Source organism: Perna viridis, chromosome 2, assembly GCF_037379345.1.
Source record: "Perna viridis isolate PV_CMFRI_1.1 ecotype Kerala chromosome 2, ASM3737934v1, whole genome shotgun sequence".
Lineage (NCBI taxonomy): Eukaryota > Metazoa > Mollusca > Bivalvia > Mytilida > Mytilidae > Perna > Perna viridis.
Window position 1 is genome coordinate 38,498,986 of NC_142446.1, and position 18,683 is coordinate 38,517,668.

At 33.3% G+C, this 18,683-nt stretch overlaps 2 protein-coding genes across 14 annotated transcripts in view; one reads left to right on the top strand and one right to left on the bottom strand.

The window, feature by feature from the left end:
- Positions 1-65: 65 nt before the first annotated feature.
- Positions 66-7,010, bottom strand: LOC148624954 (microfibril-associated glycoprotein 4-like). Its single transcript, XM_088568103.1, has 4 exons — positions 6,800-7,010; positions 6,129-6,322; positions 5,542-5,654; positions 66-4,949 (listed from the first exon to the last, which is right to left on the bottom strand). The coding sequence occupies exons 1-4, from the start codon at positions 6,800-6,802 to the stop codon at positions 4,261-4,263; spliced, it is 999 nt and encodes a 332-aa protein (XP_088424229.1). The 5' UTR covers positions 6,803-7,010; the 3' UTR covers positions 66-4,260.
- Positions 7,011-11,641: 4,631 nt separating this feature from the next.
- The window catches only part of LOC148624955 (serine/threonine-protein phosphatase 2A 56 kDa regulatory subunit delta isoform-like), a 29,562-nt gene continuing 22,520 nt past the window's right edge, over positions 11,642-18,683 (top strand). For 3 of the 13 annotated variants that reach the window (XM_088568106.1, XM_088568105.1, XM_088568109.1), the window contains exons 1-6: positions 11,643-11,781; positions 11,948-12,016; positions 12,310-12,345; positions 15,069-15,234; positions 16,619-16,818; positions 18,380-18,490. In XM_088568106.1, the coding sequence (XP_088424232.1) occupies positions 11,752-11,781; positions 11,948-12,016; positions 12,310-12,345; positions 15,069-15,234; positions 16,619-16,818; positions 18,380-18,490 (612 nt within the window). In that variant the 5' untranslated portion in view covers positions 11,643-11,751. Of the gene's footprint in view, positions 11,782-11,947; positions 12,017-12,055; positions 12,162-12,309; positions 12,346-15,068; positions 15,235-16,618; positions 16,819-18,379; positions 18,491-18,683 lie in introns of those variants that run through there. The other 10 variants (XM_088568110.1, XM_088568114.1, XM_088568111.1 and 7 more) reach the window with 6 other exon arrangements.

The window sequence follows — 18,683 nt, forward strand, 5'->3', positions numbered from 1 at the left end:
TAGGTTAAGTGAGAGATAGTGCCTATATTCTCCTTTAAAAATGAATTGACAACAAAACATGAAAATTGGAAATTTCGGAATTTTATTTTACATTTACAATCACATTCCTTATAATGCCATCAGACATAAATAGTTTTTCCTATAATGGCCCAAACCAAACAAATGCTCTTATTCAATATGTATTACAATATAAATACCTATATTTCATTATTTGTATTTACAAATAATGAAATTCCAAGAAACTGAATCTCTGTAGGTATTGGTATAAACAAAAACCTTTATGAAAGCATTTTGAAAAGAAAGCATCTACATTGTATAATGAAGGGTAATAACAAAATTGACTAACTGATCTACTCTAGGCATTAGGAAAAGTCAAAAACAACAGTCCACAAAACAAATGTCAATATTGAGGATAAAAAACAGAAAGTGGGAAACCACTGCAATGGTCCTGACTTGATTCATGCATTTCATATGGAAATGGTAAGTTAACTGTTAAACCAGGTTTTATAGAGCACCCAACTTCTGGCTTCTATTACAGTTAATTATAAATGCTACAACACAATATGGACAGGCATGGTAAAATTGACACTGGTCAAAGTTGTTAAAATCTGAAGTCAAAACAGTACACACGTGTGATCAATAAATCAGTGAAAATGGCCACTTTTAAAAGTTTAGTTTTAGTAAAAGTCTCCCCCCTAATGTGTGAAGGAAAGATGTTTTCAAAAAAGATCTTGAACTTTTTGATGAGGAAGTGTAAGGTCAAGATTAGAAAAAAATAATTAGCTAGGAGTCAAAAGTACAGAAACTGAGTTTGTTGATATTATTTACATCATCTACATTTTTTCTCCCAGAAACAGTATTCTGGTATTTCTCAGTAAGTTCTGGATATGTAAATCAAACTTTTTATATGTAAGGCAGCGTATGAAACATACTTTTTAATAACCTTGTCCAAAAGTCTGTCTCTCAGGCCACGATGGCACATTAAGAAAAATAGTTGCTGGCTATTAGCTCTGGCATACCTAAATTTAACAACTGTTTAAATATTAACACCAAATACAGGAGTTACTTGTCTTATATATATTTGTGAAACAATCATGCAAAAAAAAATGAAAAAAATGCACATACATTATTGAAGGCAGACAGAATCATATGGTATACACGTTTGTAACATATGATTATCATATGAATGGAGCATGATATGATGTATATGTTTCAGATTACATTTGATCATCGTATGAGTATCATTTGATAATCATGTTTTAAGTATGAAGTCGTTTATCCTCAGAAAGCACTTGTTCTCTAGGAAGTTCGGCACAGACAATTTTTTTTCTCGAGTAGGTGGAGGAGGGGGGGGGGGCTGGGATTTTATGTTGTTAGAATTTCCCCACAATCGCGAAAATAATTTATTTGTTTCTGCAACAGCCGAAAATAAAAAAAATCTATAAGTTAAGAGTAAAGGGGATATAATATTGAATAAGCATAATTTATTTTCTTGTCTATAATGGAGGAAAAAACATTGCTCAAATTTGGAATATTTTTTTTCAGAATCATCTCCCTTATCCGAGTATGAAAATGGACTGTGCCTTTTATACACGTCTTTAATTCAAAGTATTTTGGTTCTTTGTTCAGAATGTTAGTTTCGAGTTTTTTTTTAATCTTGATTATTTTCAAATACTATATATACTATTAAAATAGTTGTTGTCTTAGTCCTTTGACTTTCTTAAATTGTGAAGTTTTGAGTTATGCATACAAAGCGTAGGCTCCCAATCGGTTTTCAAAATGAGTAATTCTTGTTTTTTGTACACTGTCAGGATAAAATCGCATACAGCGAATTCTAACAGCTCGCTCCTCTTATCTCTATGTATTCTACGCTTAATAATATCACGGTGGATATCCGTTACGGATACTTTTCGGTCAAATTACGTTCCGTCATTTCTTGTTGCACAAGGAACGGACTTTGATGCACAAATGGACGTGTCATCGCCGGGTAGTGATGTTAATTCGAACAAAGGAAACTACCATGCAGAGGTATAGTTTGTTTATTTTTATTGCACAACGGAACACTGTTATATCTTGAGCCTTAAAACTAACTGAGTTCAATTTTTTTTACTAAAAAGGAAATAACATTTTCTTGCAAGACAATGATGCTTGTCAGTCCTCAACGTGATCCCGGCTTCCTCAATTTTGTAAATTATTGAAAATACTTAATTAAAGGTGACGCAGTTGCAAACTTATTTCAATAAAAACACAATAATGATGCCAAAAACGAACAATTGAAATAAGAAGATATTGTGATACGACGAAAACTTGAAGAAAATAAATTTGGCAGGGGAACGGACTCTTTTCGATCGATGAAATATTCAGATATCATGGAACAAGAATCTATCCGATTTTTCTAGCAACGGATTTGTTTTTAGATTAATTGCATTTTAAAAGAGCAATAACGGCTCAAATCACACATAATGAAAAAATATCACTTCTTTTGGTACAGAAATTATAGAAAGGCAATTTGGATTGTACGGCAAGCCAATCGAGACAAAAAGGATATTTCCTTAAAATAATGTATCATAAATTAAAAATATTAATATTTTGGTCAAAGAAAATCTCATTTTATATTAGAAAACCTTTTTTAATATAGGAAAATCATTTTTTAATATTAGATATTATTTTTTTAATATAAGAAAATCATTTTTTGATATTAAAAATTATTTTTTTAATATAAAGAATCATTTTCTAATATTAAAATTTTCATTTTTAATATTAATAAAAAAGAAGAAAATAACATTAGAAATTTATATTTTTTTGATATTACAAAATTATTTCTTATTAAAAAATATTTTAATAATTTTTGTCTCGCCTTCGACGAAAGCGAGACAAAGGTATGCTGACGGCGGCGTTCACAATTGTTAATATTTTTTTTCTCCAATCCGTTTAGCATCAAGTACTTATGCTAGGTCAATGATACTTGGTAGGAAGATACTTTAGGATAATATTGTTTCAGTTTTGCACGCGTTTTATGTCTATACCCCTGCAGTCACGGTCTGTTGACTTTAACAGTTTGCATGACATTTCAACATTAAGTTTTTTTCTCCAATCCGTTTACCATCAAGTACTTGTGCTTAGTCAGTGATATTTGGTAGGAAGATACCTTAGGACAATACAGTTTTGTAAAAATCTAATATTAGAAATTAAATTTCTATGATAGTAAATTAGCTTTTTTGTCCATTTTTGCTTGCCATAGGATTATGCTTAGTTAAAATATATTGGTATGAACAACTTGCATTGCATAGTCAGCATGGTCAGAGACCGTTAAGAATGTGATTCAGATTGGCAAATAAAGTTTATTCTATTCTATTCCATTCTATATACAATTTACAAAGGAATAAGCTAGGACATATACACATACTAATATGTACTTCCCCGCTTAAATGAGGAATCGTAAAGATTCCTATTCCTGAAGCATTAAAATCCGTTCCCTCTTCAAATAGACAGAAATCATCTTATTTCTCACAATAGTTGCTTATTTTTCTTGAACTTTAGTGTTGAAATGTGGAAGGGTGGTATATTTAGCTGTGGAGTGTGTTTTTGTTTCACCATATTTGATTAAACCAAAAAAAAAAAAACGAATATAGAATATGTTCAGTGCCAGATTTTGAGGTACGATATGAATGTTAAAAAGCTTGCCGTGAAAAAAAAACCTGGAAAATACACACTTAAAATTTAAATACAATTTATGCTCAAAATATTCAAAAGTTCCGTGGAATACCTGAAAACTTGATATTTGAATAAATCTTTTAATATTTTGGGCTTTTTTTAGCAGGCTAGTGTCACTTACCTCGTGTAACGCTGAAAATACTCGTTTCCTGTGCAAAAAGAAATGACGGAACGTAAATTGACCGAAAAGTACCCGTAAAGGATATCCACCGTGAATATAATTTCTTTAATAAAGTCACTGCCAAATGTACACAGAACATTTGTGGGTCCATTTCAATTAGCGTACAACAAAACCGCTAAATGAACATAATGACTAATGACCAAGATGAGTTACATTATTGTAAAACATGTGTCTCGGCTATCACAGTTATTTCTAAATATGAATCAAGGCATATCAGAAACCGTAAGGTGTTAAATGTAACAGATCTAAATCGTGACATTTTCGTTATGAAGTTAATTACTACAACACCAATATGGGGTTCGTGATGAAGAAGAATCCAAACAGTTTCATATTGTTCTACAATTGTGTCTATTTTTCAAAGAAAGTTACTTCCTTCCTTTCCTTTCGTTTTCGGCATCAATAGCAACATTAGGTTTGATCTTCATTTCGACACCTTTCAGCGAATAAGCATATCTCCGGTTCCAATGATACCAGATTATACCACGAACGATTCCGTCTGCAGAAATTGGAATTGGTCCGCCATTGACATATACGCCGTTTAGATTGGAATAACCACAATCCTTGTACCACCAACCAGAAAGGTCTTTCTCGGCACAGTTGGCTATCCACTGGTCGTTATCCCTGTCAAGAGTACTGAATTTCATTCCACTTTGATACGTCAAAGAATCTCCTGCTGTACCACCATCAAAGTCCGCAACTAGCAGCCGGTAGTCGTCAGTTTCCGGTGTAACTCTAAACGTCCGCCAAAGAGAGGATGCCTTGTTGCCTTCCCAGTCATACAGGTCTATACGGAGAGAGTAGTTTGAGCTGTAAGTTAGCTTGTGGATAATTTCGTTGCCTAGCCAATATTCACCGTTCACATTCCCAAATCCACCGGCATATTTATTCCATGTTCTGGTAAAGTTGGTGCTTCCGTCAATGCGGCGTTGAATCACGGTCCAACCGCCATTATCCGTTTGCATATCGCAATACAGGTTTAAAATTCTGTCGTTCGGTAGCTTAACTGGATATACACCACTTCTCTTGACACCGTTTTGTGCAAGTTCACTGCAATCTGAAAATGCGTATAACAATCTAAGATATATATTTAAAAAATCCGTAATAAGGCTAATGATATGCAAATCGCTTATAATGTTTATACTTAAATATGAATTGCATTGCACCGAAACTCTTCATCAAACAAGAACTAAGTCGGTAAAAATTTTGCTATATTAGACAAGACTTGAAAAATGCTTTTAATTTACAGCAGGTTAAATTGTTTCGGTTTGTAGCAGAGCCAAGAGTTGTGTTTTAAATGGATGTTGCAAAATTGTTAGATGTGAGTTTTCTATATGTCTAGTACATTCTGTATATCAATGAATAAATCGATCGTAAAAGTTACTATAGCGCTTCGAGATTTCAAATTGCCTTCAAATGTTCTTCAAAAAAAGAACGATTCATAGAATATCATCTTCCTTAATTTTCGTGAACGCAGTGTAACCATCAAGTCATATTCCGAGGAAGCGTAAAATATATTTTGAATGAAAATCAAGAATTGAATTAAAAACTGAACAAACAAACGAAAATGCGACAAACCTTAACAATAGATACAAACGAATAGAGTAGCTTTATCTACCTAAGTACAGTAAGCGAACGTGAATACATACCTCTGACCAATGGAACATCAGTCAGTGATGATGTATATTCTTTCTTTTGTCGAAATTTTGGTCTGGTCTTCTTTTCCTTTTTTAAAATTCTTTTCCGCAAGTCATCCATTCTTCTGCAAAGAGAAACACTTTTAGAATTAATCTAGGGCAACTTCTGTTACAGGGATATCAACAAATCGAAATTCAATTGATGGGCATAGACAAAGCAATAACAATGTGTAGAAACAATGGAGAACATATAAGAACACACGGTGAAGTAGCAATCTGTTAACTGCGCCAAAAGCTGGAAACGTATTATAGTGTCGTAAAGTAACTTATGTGGATGTGATAATTCACGATTTTAGTGGTCGACATAATAAATTACAAATATGCGTCATATGGAAGAAGTAACAATATACCGAAGGTATAAAGTTTGGGAAGACCGCTGACAAAAGAACACCAGGAATACCAAACAACAACAGACGAAAAACAAATCGTACAGCAAAAAAGCGCAAAAGAACTCATAGAAAAACTAACGGTAAAACCCAACTTAAAGCCGTCTCAACAATAAACGAATGAAGACATAAAGAATCTTTTAAATATCATACTCTATCAAATCGCTAAGTAATCCTTCTCTCGAAGTCTTGTCAGTCTGCATATCCTTTTGAAGTTTCTCCAATACCATGCATTGGTGTTCATTCTGTAGTGTCAACGACAGAGATCTGTATTGTGGCGTTTGACACAGACTGGCCTGAGAATAACATACGACAGCACACAATGACAGCAGATAGATTGTTGTTTTCTAGAACGAATATTGCAATGTTAGTTACAGTGGTGGATCCAGAGGGGTGCAGGGGGTGGCACCCCTCTTACTCTAGGCTGTCCTGGATTTGCTTAATTTAATTTAATTTATTTAATATATATATATATATATATATATATATATATATATATATATATATATATATATATATATATATATATATATATATATATATATATATACAACTCTTTAATTTTTTATCATAAAAAGACTGACGATAAGGAGCAACCTGACGTGACTTTTTACCACCGTATATATACAATGCTATTACTCATGTTCTGGTTCTCAACTTTGATATACCGTAGTTGCTTATGGTCTGACGTCTACAATATAGGCCAAGTCAAAGAATTTACTTAATCGTTCTTTAAAATTTACCATTTCTTAATATTCATGAAAGTAATACCCCACAATTTACTTTGATCATCAAATTTTCGCCTTTATAAGAGAATCACTTACCATCGTTACGAACTGAAGATACTCCAAGTTACAAAGGTTAACATAAGAAAGTCATTTGATAATGCTGTTTCAACACTTTATCATTGTTTTCTAGTGGTAGAAAATAAAACAATTCTGCATGAAAAATACAGATAACCACTTCTTATTTGTAATTAGGTTTTACATGTGTTTCTAATAAACTTCATTAGACAAAATGCTTCTCAAATTTGCGTCCGTTAGTTTCACTGTAACAAATGATTTAGAAGTTGTTGTTGAAACTGTTTTATGAATTATAAGTGTTGGCAACACATGCATGAATATCCATACAGAAAAAAAGATTGTAGTATTCCAAGATGTCATAACAATTTGCACTACATGTTTAACTATATTTTCGAAGCAATTCATGAAATATGAATTTTGAGCTCCGTAGAGCTCATGTTTAACTATATTTAAGAACCAATTCATGAAATATGGATTTTTAGCTCCGTAGAGCTCAGTCTTTTATTATTTTGCTTTAATCTGAACTTTCTATTGCATTCACATATTCTGGAAGAAAAATTATCCTGAATTTCTCGATTCAACTCATGAGTAAATCAAAGCACTTTATGCTGAAGCCCATCAGTGTATGGGTTATATGGAATAGTAGGAAAGTATGCGTGCAATTAAACATTTTGGGTTTTTTTTGGGGGGGGTTCGTTTTTCCTTTCTTTCGGGTGTTTGTATATTTGTATATATCCCATTTCCCTTACTAACCACACAGATCTCCTACTATTTACTATATACAGTTGTGTTTTGTAATCCTTTAAGTGATATTACTCCTTTTTACGTATAAAGGGGTTTTCGATATCAGTTAATGGATTACCAGCAAATATTGTTGAAAGGACTTAAATTCTACAAATAATATTTTTTTATCATACCACACACTCAATAATTGTAATATTAATTATGCATTGGTAGTTTTGCAAAACAAAACATATGAAAAGGTCGACAGAGCCCAAAATAAAGGAATGATTTTGATGACACAGACTTCAACATTATGGTAGAGCAAATAATGCACAATCTATCATGTTTGGTCTTGGTCATGTGACATAGTCTGGTTTCAGGCTTCATTAACCGTAAAGTGCATGGTTGAGATATCCTTTTCTATTAGTCCTAATTTACAATCAGTCGACATAGCTTTAAAAAATAGATTACAAATAAAATAGTCAACAATCAGTTTTACACTTCGCGTTAGATCGAATACCATGAAATTCAGATGTCTTTCTCACTTGTGATCTTTCGAAGGCGCGCATGTGGTTGGCAGGGGCGGATCCAGGATTTTAGTTTAGGGGCGTTAATTGAATGAAATGCCGTGCAAAGCAAGGCAAAAATATTATTGGGTGAAACTTGTGGTGAATTTTTTTTCTTACCGATTTAGGGGGGGGCGTACGCCCGGTACGCCAGTCCTTGGATCCGCACGTGGTTGGTATGATGGTATTAGTATGGTTGATCATAATTTAATGTAATCTTATAGATCAGAACTATAGTATAGCTCAGGCCAAAAATGACAGACAACCTTTCTTAATACTATAAGAGACACGATCTATAAGCAAAATGCTTCATGAATTCAAGAAACAAAAAAATCAGCATTGTATACATAGGTATAGTTAAAAAAATACAAATGTAGACCTGTATACTCTATAAGGATTTTTTTTACGTTTAATCATCTTGCGACTGTGAGTGTAACTTTCTCTTCCCAAAATTATCCTTTGACCCTTCGATCAGTCCATGTAAGTCCTCAACTGTTAATAGAACACTTTACTGCTATGCACTCGCTTAAATACATGAACTGAAACACATTCCTTAGGAGGTAATAAAATACACGTCACAGCATCTGTATGATTATTGCTTCTGGATCATGTAAAATATCTACGTAATTAAACGAAAGACCATTAAGCTAAATTTTGTAGACTAAACTATTTTCGCAGTAAGTGACAGCATTTGGAATTGATGCCAAGCTAAAATCTATCTATCGGTCGTCATTTACTTTTATACATATAACTATAATCAAATGATGAAATGAACTTACTCTGTGTAGTTTATACTAATACAGAAATGCTTAGCTGTCAATGAAACTCTATTAACTTCACGAATGGTATACGGTCTTATCGGTTTCTGAACGTTTTATGTAAACTTGTAAATCCCAAAATTAAAAAGATATTAACCTAATTTCTTTCAACCAAAATTAAAATGTCCCATAAGAAATCGAATACACCGTATCATTTCACGAGTCAACAGATAAACCGACAAAGAGTTAGTCCGTGTGCTGGAAGGGTCCACCGTGCGCTCCTACTCATCAACTTCGTTGTGATTTTCAGGTACCTTTATACCTCCCATTACCGAATGAATTTGTCGCCAAACAATATTTTTGAATTCTTTTTCAGTATAAGTCTATATTTGTAACAACCCCCCTCCCCCACACCTCTGCGTCAAAAAGCCGAGATTTTTGTGACTCAATCGTTCGAACGTCTAAGTCGCTCTGGGACAGCGTGTGTAAAGAAACTAAATACATAAAGGTATCATCATGTAGTCCAATGTCTTAGCTTTACATTTGTACTCAGAAAGTTGCGGTAACACTTAAGTACCATTCTTTCGCCTAAATGACATGGATTACGTGAAATTATGCATTCATGCCTTGGCTAATTAGAAAGCTGAGATAATACATATATGTGTTCAAGTGCATGCATAAGCTTGTTTGAAGTAGGGTACTTGAAAAAATTGCACATTACAAGTGAAATAAAAGAAAATATGAAATTCTGAAAATTCCCTTTTTATGTAAAACTCATTATTGTCACATTGAAACTGAAAAACACTCACTTGAAATGAGCAGATGTGTTGAAGACAGCGATAATTAAAATACTAGCACCCAGTATGACCTTTTCACACAGATTATTTTCTAAAATTTAACATTTGGTTTATGTTGAGGTGCCTCGTGAAGGGCCGGTGTCAAAAGAATAGACCTGCAGCAGCACTATAAGCTTGTAAAAGGCAACTTAATAGTGCTCAGAACCCTGGTCGGGGCTTAGGCGCTCTGCCCACAGTGCAACAGGGTTGTGTGCCTCAAGTAGTAGAAAGGGGTATCCCTGGCATGTTACATGCTGGGGTCGTCAGGCCATAACACGGAAAACCTGGCCGCAAACCATAGTGGTGCAACGTGTGTGGAAAGATGCCACGTTCCTCGCAAATTAAAGAACCTTTCTATGGTATTCTGTCGGAGTAGGAACCATTGGGCTCCGCCACAGAAGGATAAGTCGGTCGACCCTGCACACCCCTCCCTATTTCCAGTGGCGATCAAAATTTGTCGACCCCATTATCCTTGTGTCCCATCCCATTTTTTATTTCACCATCATTTCATGTTCATTTCATCATTCATTTCCTGTTCATAGCTGAAATATTGCTGCTCGGGCATTAAACCCCATTAACCAATCAATCAATCGTGTTGAGGTGTTTTGTTCATGGGAAGGGCTGGCTATTTTTCACATAACTTGATTTGAAAAAGTTCAAATATCTATTACCTGGGCTCATTTGAAAGCTAAACCACCATATAAATATACTGATCCACATAAAAGTTTGTTTAAACTGCGGTATTTTGACATAATTGACAATAACGGATAATATAGATGAAATTCTGAAATTCTGAAATTTTATTTTTTACGATTTTATAGTAACTGTAACCCCAAAAATAAAATCTAAGCGTCTGAATTGATCAGACATATTGGATACGTCATTATCTTTATTAGGAATACCTAAAATATGAGTTTTACAGTGCCGGTATGTTGTGAATGAGAACCATGTTTGATACTGAGATCAGTTTTCTAGGGGTAGGAGTAATAATTTTAACATTTTTTGAAAATTCTTTCTTGAAAATTAGTTTTTCGAGGTTTACTGATGAAGAAAATTAAATTATCTATCGAATGATACCACATCTGAGACATTTTATTGGAGCAATAACTTACAGAGTCGAATTTATGTGACTTTTACGGTAAAATCGAAAATCCCATTTTTTGCATTTTTTGATAAATTCTGACTACGAGAATCGCCACAAGTTATCAAAAGAACCCAAGAAGTATTAATTGTGATAATTCTAAACAGAAATACCAAATAAGACATTTTAACTGAAGCATAATACTCTAGGGGTTTTGATGTTGAAAAAAAATGTCAATTTAAGCGATTTCTCGGTGGGATAGGAGTATATACTTTTCAACTTTAGTAGCAAAACCCTAAGAGTTACATCAACTTTCTTGATACCATTGTAAAGTTGACACATTGGGCTACCTGTTGATATGTATATATTCTAATTTGCTTTGTTTTGTAGAAATTAAGAAGTTCGAACAATAAAAAAAAATGATATTTGCCTCATCGAGGTATCAAAAGTAGCCAAAAATACAAAAATGCTTCAGTTCATTTTTTTTGCCACCAAATGATTTGTAAATGGGAGGTATAAGGGTACTTGACACGTGGTACTTGAAAATCATATCTTGGTTGATGAGTGGGGTGCACTAGGGATTATCTTGGGCCACGTTCTAAGTGCCTGGTTATAGGACAGTCTTCGGAAACCTACACAGAAGTAAAGAATCTTATCCTCTTCCAATACAGGCAGTTGTGAAATGATAAGTTTTTAATGCTATTGATATGTGCAGATCCAGGATTTCAGTTTAGGAGCGTAAATCGTGCAAAATGTCGACCAAAGCGAGGCAAAAAGAATTTTTGACAAATCAAGACTTCAACCAAAAAAAACTATCTTAAGAGGGACAAACGCAGAAGTCCTTTCAGTACTTTGAATAAAAGAAATTGTCACGTGATCTTAAGTCTTAAAATAGTTTCACAGTTCCATGTGATACAACTTAAACCAATCGTAAAGCTTGTTGTGTGTCGAAGGAAAAATCTATAGTCCTACTTCTTAAAATCAATTGTAGGGCCTAAAATTTCTCGAAATGCCGGGAAATAAACCGAAAAAAGAGAAGGCAAGTATTCATATCGTGAAATAAATTCACAATCTTTCAATCTCCTCTTGAAAACATTGAAAAATCGCGTGGAATCCATTGATTCAGTGCGAAAACACTCATGCATTATATGTTTTGATGTTTACATGGTATGTTTCTTGCTCATATTATTTTTTCGTTGTTTTAGACGGCCACTAAAACAAATGCAGGAACAAAGGGTAGTGCTAAAGAAAATTCTGATAATGCAGATAATGAGGTTAGTTTATTTTTATACGAGTGTTGTCTAGATCGGTGCCAAGGATGGCGGCCATATTGATATGGAAATTCAACATGGCGACTGTAAATAATGTTTCGGGTACTCCTGAAATCAGTTGAAACGGCAGTATTTGTCTGTGGACAGTGTAATTATCAACATAAGAGTCAATCAGAGATATTTTGTCCATTGCCATACTTGTAAATTTAACATTTAAAATTGAGTATTTAACTTGTAATTCATAAATCCATAAACAATAAAATGCAAATTTCATTTATTTCCTTGTGTGAACACAGCTTCCTTTGGATACCAGTGCAACAATTGCAATGTTGGTGAGTCCAAGGTCTGGTTTTGTTTGTAGATATATTTTTAGAGTGTTGCTAGTCTATAATGTTAAACCTTGATGAACATGGATCTTGAGTTTTGAAATGATTTGCAGGATTACTAGTAGTCTGAATTTCCTCTGACCCTGCAATCCTTCTCTTTTTTTATTTGGATATTGATTTGTCAGGTTGGGGTTAGAGTGATGTGCCATAGGAATAATTGGAGATTCAGTGGTACCGCGAAGTACCGCCCTTCAACCGCTTTTAACGACTTTCAAGTTGAAATTGTGCATGTCATACATACCTACATGTATTTCAATTCCAAAATCATTTTCTTGTATGCTGATACCATATTTGCTACAAAAATCACATTTTTTATTGAAGTTTTGATCATTTTTCATGATTTTGAATTGTAATACATATGCAGTGGCACGAGATAAAGGTAGATGGAGCATGTTACTTTTTGTTCGGAACGGAGCAGACACGATTTTTAAAACTGGAATCTTACAGAATATTTAGTAATTCTGCTAAAAAATTAGGTGTCTGCTACCCTTCCATTCCTAAAGTAACAAGCTCTGCCTAACATATATTACAATTCACAATGCAAACAAAACAGGGTCTCTCATGAAAAATGGTCAAAACTTCAATAAAAAATGTGATATTTGTTGCAAATATGGTGTCAGCATACAGGAAAATGAATCTGAAATCAAACTTGGTAGGTGTGATGTGCACGATTTTAACTTTTAAGTTGTGAGAAGCGGTTGAAGGGGGATCCCCGTGGTACCGCTGAATCTCCAACTTTTTGTATGGCACATTGTTCTGACCCCAACCTGACACATCAATATCCAAATGAAAAAGGGGAGGGTTGCAGGGTCGGAGGAAAGTCAGACTAAAGAAGAAGTGAATAGTATTTAAAATGATGTTTCTTATGTTTGCAAAACTGTATTTATTAGAATACTTATTGATATTTCCTCTACCATTTATACAGTCAACTCCACTTAATCGCATATCGCTTTATTGCATATTTCGGTTATTAGCATAATTTTCTCCTGCACAAAACCATTTCCTATTATTCTTTTAGGGAAAAATCGCTTATTTGCATAGGCCTTGCAGGTGCATTTCGGTTTATTGCATAGAGAATTTTGCCTCATCGAGGTAAAGACAGGGTTTCCCAAATTCTATTTTAAGCCTTCGGGTCATAAATATGTCAATCATATTTGTTGTAAAAACTAGGTTATCATCAATCAGGAGGTGTTAATAATGGATTAAAAACATAATGAACATAAAAGACAATTTAAATGATTTCTAATTGCATTAAAATAAACAAGCACCTAGGTCAACAATGACTTCTGACGACATGCCAAACATCACCTTATGATGCGGTTTGGGGTTCGGCTTGGGATATTTTTTGTCCCTATTTAAATTCTTCCGACTACAATTGATTGTCAATGTAAATTTAATTTTCTTTAATGAGCTGAACAGTTTTTAGTGAGCTTGGGTTGCTAGGCATAAATATCAACCGAAAATTAAAAGTCATCATTCATTCAGTACAATGTCTAATGAAATTCAACTACCCTAAGGTGTCCCATACTGTCCACACTTCATAGGAATATATTGAGGCCAATGACACGTATAATACACAACTATCAGTGTACAATGGTGTTTGAACAGAGGAATAAAAATGCACAGACCATTTCAAAAGCCCAGAAACTGCAAACATTGATGAATATTATACTGAATCCTGTCTGAAATATGAAAAATGGGATTTTCTTTCATAGAAAGGTCAGGAAATTACATGACTATTTATAGATGAGAAACACGTGGTTTTACTTATAAATACACACAACGTAAAGAAGGTCAACAAACAAGATAAACACAATATATATTATTATTTATTGATAAAAGAATAATACGATGTGAAGGTCTATAACAATTAAATACCAGATCAGAAATGTTGAACAGTGATATCCCTGGTTGATCCACAGTATCGTCGTCTTACCTGAACTCACACTTACGGTAAAATCATAATTTCGGTTATAAGAAGAGCCGGGTTATTTGCATAATTTTTACTGGCAAATAGGCTATGCAATTAAGCGGAATCTACTGTATTTTCACCCAATCAACCACTGTAATATGATGAACACTATTCAAGGAGTAGTTCTTGCCAATCGATTTTTCATCCTCTCCTGTGAAACAAATTCATGCCCAAAATATATGAAAAAGTCTTAACAGATTGCTGATATTTTGAAAAAAATTGAGCTATCATACAATGATTTTGAATGAGGAATAAAATTTTGGCAAGCAATTGCTTCTGTCTGCGAAACTACAAAAATCCAGTCTGACCAGTATATCTCATGGTTTCAATAATAGAAAATTCATACCATGCTTTTTTACAAGCTATACAACAGATTGACTTAAGACTCATTTAAATGCAGAAATGTATTTAAACAAAAACATTTTCATTCTTTTTTATTTAAAATTTGAATTTACTCCTTGTAGGAAAATTCTTCCATACTTGTTATCTTCATAAATTGTTCATAAAATACTATTAACTCACCAATACTATATACATGGGCCTTAATGATTTCATGTAGACCCTGTCTTTTGCTGCATGTAATTACAACTGCAGTTTGATCTGAATGTGAACTATAAATATATTACTCCCTTCAATTTACCCTTGCAAATAAAGTTTGAGGTGTATATGAGGTTTTTTAAACTTTATTTTGTTTTAGAAGAAGAAGCCTGGAAAAATTCCACCTCCTGAACACCCTCCCCCAGCTCAAATCAACAAGATGAACTTTACGAGTACTCCCACTATTAAGAAGGACAAACGACAGAACTCCTCAAGATTCAACATAACGAAGAACAGAGAGTTACAGAAGCTTCCCTTGCTGAAAGGTATCACTGATAACATGCATTGTTCATATTGTAATAACTACATTTACTGTGCATATTATTAAAATACTCTAATCTTATTGGATAATCAGCTTTACACATGATGTTTCATGAGTCAATGAAACATAGCTTCAAGCTATTTATATAGGCTATGCGAACAGTTAAGTGGACTACTCTCATTGATTACTGTGTAATGCCTATTCTAAAAACAAAATAGAAATAAAACCAGAGTAACATATGAATTATAAGAATTGAATGTTTTATGGGCATGCAAAAGTGTTGATCTGTAGCACATTTGGAACATCTAGTGGTAGCCGAAGAAACATTAAAATGAAACATTCAATTCTTAACTTAATACAGAAAAGTGTAAATTAGGATGCTAATGTGTCTCTTGATCTTATTGTCAATCCTTAATGGCAACTTTTGTTCAAGGGGATTTCAGGTTTGCAGTCTGGCAAATCATTTTTCCACACTTTTTTTTGTCATGTTAGTTGATATGCATTTGATATTTGATACATTTCTTTACCCTATTACAGATCAAATTCAATTTTGTTTTGATCTATCGTCTCTATGGCATCTAACCACTTTGGGTCAAATGGCCACCCCCCTATGTAGTACCAAAAACACACTGAACCTAGACCTATGCATTGTAAGTGCATTATTTGTGTGTATTTGATTAAAAGTAGATTTAAAGCTGAGAATGTGAATTTTAAATCATATTTGTAATTTACTACGATGGTGTATGAATATTGTTTACATGTTTGAGTAATATGCCTCCATGCCGTCAGTTAGCAGAAAAGGTGAAAATGTGGAGTCAGTATTATTTATTCAAGAAAATTTTGTGAAGAATTTCTACAATCATTGTACCATTAGCATAATGATTTTGAAAGCCTTATTTTCCAAGCTTCACAATGGTATGCAACTTTAAGATGTCATTTGTCCTGGAAATTCACAGTTAAACTTCAAAAATTACTTTTTAACATGTAAAGAAATGGAAACGTAAGAAGTGGTTAGTTAAACCTGTGGATTTTTTCCTGGGTTTACTGTTATGGTCCTTGGATTTTAAAAATAAATGCAGATTGAGATTTATGCACTTTTCTCTGAACAAATTATGCATGAAGTTTGCATTCTGTTCTCTTCAGCAGATTTTTCTTCTGATAGGGTATTTCATATTGCCATGCCATATCTCAGAATGCTTATTCTACTAAATTTGACAATATTTTTCTTTTTAAAAACATTCTTTAGGAATACAAATTCAGTGTAGGATTGCAGTAAAAACAAACACTGAGTTCACGTGTAATACTTAATTTGTTCTTCAAGCCATTTTATTTTGGTAACATCAAAATTGTTCCAGCTCCTGATGCATGAACTTTGTACTTCATTTCAGATGCCACACCAGCTGAAAGGGAAGATCTTTTTATTCAGAAAATCAGGCAATGTTGTGTTCTATTTGACTTTGTCATAGACCCTCTTAGTGATTTGAAATGGAAAGAAGTAAAGAGAGCAGCTCTCAACGAAATGGTTGAATTCGTTTCTCATAATCGAGGGGTTATTACAGAACCCATTTATCCTGAAGCAATTCATATGGTAGGTTTCTGTATTATTAGTAAGTTGTTCTCCAGTTTCACTACTGTCCACAAGCTGGGTATCATTTTTAACTCTGTGAAATGAAACAAAAGCATTAAAACCCATTTATGAATGTTCTTAAAAAAAACAATGCAATAATTCTGAAGTATTGTACGAAACATTCTACACTTGCATAGTTAAAAAGAGCAGGGTTTACTTAAAAGGTGACTCCATTATGATCCCAGTATTTCCTCTAAGATTGGAAATGTTATGAATTGTTTGAACATTTTACAGTATCAATATGGTCTTTGTTTGATTATGTATAATCAGTGGCGGTGAAGTAAAATAATGCTTTGTACATCTGCTTCAGCATTACCATTCAGCATGCCCTCTAGTTTTTGCATCTGGGGGTTCATGTACCCCCTGACCTTTAAATTTGAGGGTGCAGTGTGTTTTAAAGATACAAATTACATTACATACTCTGACCAATATTTCACTTGTGATGTAATCAAATATTCTGGAACGTTGACACATTTTGATTATGAACGTACTGTTTCAGAAGATGGAACAAATGGAAGACCAGAAATTCTAAGATTTAAATAAAAATTGAATATTCATAATGTACATGCACAAACGTTTGGAATTATTATTGAAAAAAGAGAAAACCATTTTGAAATCAAAGTTCGATAGTTACTTTCAACAGTGGAAGGTCCTCTGAAGAAAAATCAAGTATTCAATTTGAAGTGTCAATTAAAGGGGTTGAAGGCCCAGGGCTCAAGTTAAATAAAATTTAAAGTGCCCTGAGTGAAAAATTGAGGGTCCTCGACCTCAGGCTATCTCAAATTTTAAACCCCTAGAACTGTTGTGTTGGGATAATAGACTACAGTCTGCTTACCTTTAATCAACTCTTATATGTAAGAATTACAGTTTCTATAGGTGGTTGTGTAAGATTATGAAAAGATACACTTTCTATTATGCAATATTTAGTCTCAGATTTATAAAAAAGCTATCATATCTGCGCGTGTCTATCTTCAGGCAATACTTCTATTTTAAATAGATTACATAAGTTACAGTCCATACTGAAGCATTCTGAAATATTTGTAGACATTTTGCCACTCACTTGTTTTCTGCATAGAGAGTTGCTTTCAATTTCAATGAGATTTTTTCTTTAGGTGCACAGACCAGTAAACCTAAATGTAATGGTGAATTAATGAGACAGAAAATGGATGTGAAAAATTTTTTTTTTTTATATTTTTGAGTTTGGGAACATTGTATTTAATAGTTAGCTTAAAGAAGTAAAGTGTTAACATCAAAAATATGTTTTAATATCCTACTTTTTCACTGTCCTGAAACATTGAAATCATTTAAGAATACCTATTAAAAATTATAATGTTGTGAAGTAACAAATTTAGGGTATTTTTACCTTTTTATTTAAAGCCCTGAGTATCAATGCAAAGCATGAATTGTATTGATACTCAGGGTTCTGCATTGCACTTCTCACATACACAATGTACTGCTGTTTAGCAATACAATTAAATAAATTAAAAGCAATTCAATATGGAATTGTAATTTTCTTTTTCAGTTCAGTATAAATTTATTTAGAACATTACCGCCCTCATCAAATCCCCATGGTGCGGAGTTTGACCCAGAAGAAGATGAGCCTGCATTAGAGGCATCGTGGCCACATTTACAGGTACAATTTTGAGATTTCATTTTTGTAAAGCTGAGAAATATCAATGGTATGCATCTTTCCATAAAAAGCACATTTTTAAAAGCGAATCCTCTTGAGACTTTAAACCAGAGTTATTTTGAAATTTGTAGGATGAATCATTGCCATATGTGATTGATCATATCACTGTTATTTTGATTTGTATTTTGTTCATGTT